This window comes from Notothenia coriiceps, unplaced genomic scaffold, assembly GCF_000735185.1.
Source record: "Notothenia coriiceps isolate Sejong01 unplaced genomic scaffold, NC01 NC01_scaffold00038536, whole genome shotgun sequence".
Lineage (NCBI taxonomy): Eukaryota > Metazoa > Chordata > Actinopteri > Perciformes > Nototheniidae > Notothenia > Notothenia coriiceps.
This window is the reverse complement of record NW_011371237.1, coordinates 76,788-78,724: the sequence shown is the minus strand read 5'-3', so window position 1 is coordinate 78,724 and position 1,937 is coordinate 76,788. Positions and strand designations below refer to the sequence as shown.

Here is a 1,937-nt window from a genome sequence, read left to right as displayed (position 1 = left end):
CTTCCTCCCCCCTGCGTCTCCACCATAGGTGTGATGTATCAGCGGGGGGGACGGAGAAATGTTTTGGCTGCTAACTTGTTTCTCTGCCACTCCAGCTGTCTTCTCGCCCTCCATCTTCTCATCCTGTCTTCCTCTCTCCAGGTGTGGTATCCCAGCAGGACAACGCCAAGACGTTCAGCGTGTCCAGCACCATCCGGATCCCCGTGGAAAGGAAAGACAACGGGGCGGCGCTGAGCTGCGAGGCGTCTCACCCGGCGCTCAGCGGGCAGAAGAGGATCCGACACTATCGCCTGGATGTGTATTGTAAGTCTCTCCTTCAGGCTAACTGTGTTTGTGTGAGAGCACTTTTTACTAAAGTGATTTCTATCCATCTTGGAAACAATGCAGTAACAAAATGTTCGCTGCCAGACGTTTCAAAAGTGGATTATTCCCTCTGTATTGCTGTCGCTGAAGTTCCCATGAGGTCTATTCATTAAAGCGTTTCACTTTAACGCCAGCAATTATTTTGTCAAGGGTAGCAGCCTCGTTTTTCAAATGGTGGATCTCATTTTAGAATGAAGTTCATTTGTATACACAGGCCAGGATTTTTAACAGAATGATATTCAAAGCTGCCCTGAATGGGACCTGCTCTCATTAAAACCTAATACATACACATCTTATCACGCAGAGCTGGCAGAAGCGGGCCTGCAGCCAGGTGAGGGTCCTGGCCTGAGGTCTGAGGAAACCCGGGTCACATTATTATGTGCATTGATTCGAGTTCTGTTCTGGGATTGATTGATTTTCCTGGCTTATTTGCTTAAATTGGTATGCTGTGAATATCTGCACATCCAGGCCAGCCAAAGCAAACTACTGAGAGGCTTAAATGTATTATTGGCTTAAGTCTAATGTTCAGCAAATTCAGACATCTTTATTTTAAGATGAATTATCAATATTTTCACAAATCTTTAGACTGTTCAGTGGGATTAATATAGAGAATGTCAGGCAGCTATAATTGATATCCTTGCCAAAGTTTAAAATTCATTATTTAATATATTAATACGAAATGTAAATCCATTTGATTTTCTTCTAATCCCATCAAACATGTTCAGCTTTCTTTTAATACTTACTGCTACTACTTCTCTATATTTGTGTGTATTATTTTGTTTCATTTGTAATGAATTCAGAAAGCAGAATAACACATGAATTGAGAGGCACCATCTGTACATTTCAGACATTAGTCGACACAACAATAGTATTTAAATGTTATTGTGATGTTATTCGACAAGTGAACAGATATTACATTATTCTATTTGGTCGCTTCTCATCACACTTTAATATGATTTTGATCCTTAACATATACATAATTTTGCATAGATAGATATATAGATAGATAGATAAATAGATGGATAGATAGATAGATAGATAGATAGATAGATAGATAGATAGATAGATAGATAGATAGATAGATAGATAGATAGATAGATAGATAGATAGATAGATAGATAGATAGATAGATAGATAGATAGATAGATAGATACAGTAGATAGATAGGTAGATATATAGATAGATAGATAGATAGATAGATGGATAGATAGATGGATAGATAGATAGATAGATAGATAGATAGATAGATAGATAGATAGATAGATAGATAGATAAATAGATGGATAGATAGATGGATAGGTAGATAGATAGGTAGATAGATAGATAGATAGATAGATAGATAGATAGATGGATAGATAGATAGATAGATAGATAGATAGATAGATAGATAGATAGATAGATAGATAGATAGATAGATAGATAGATAGGTAGGTAGATAGATAGATAAATAGATGGATAGATAGATGGATATAGATAGATATATAGATAGATAGGTAGATAAATAGATGGATAGATAGATGGATAGATAGATAGATAGATAGATAGATAAATAGATAGGTGGATATATACTTTAT

The 1,937-nt window shown here is 36.6% G+C and overlaps 1 protein-coding gene across 2 annotated transcripts in view; it reads left to right on the top strand.

The window, feature by feature from the left end:
* cadm4 (cell adhesion molecule 4) overlaps positions 1-1,937 on the top strand; it is a 40,948-nt gene that overhangs the window by 21,095 nt on the left and 17,916 nt on the right. For both annotated transcript variants that reach the window (XM_010797871.1, XM_010797872.1), the window contains exon 4: positions 142-303. In XM_010797871.1, coding sequence (XP_010796173.1) covers positions 142-303 — 162 coding nt within the window. The remainder of the gene's footprint in view (positions 1-141; positions 304-1,937) is intronic.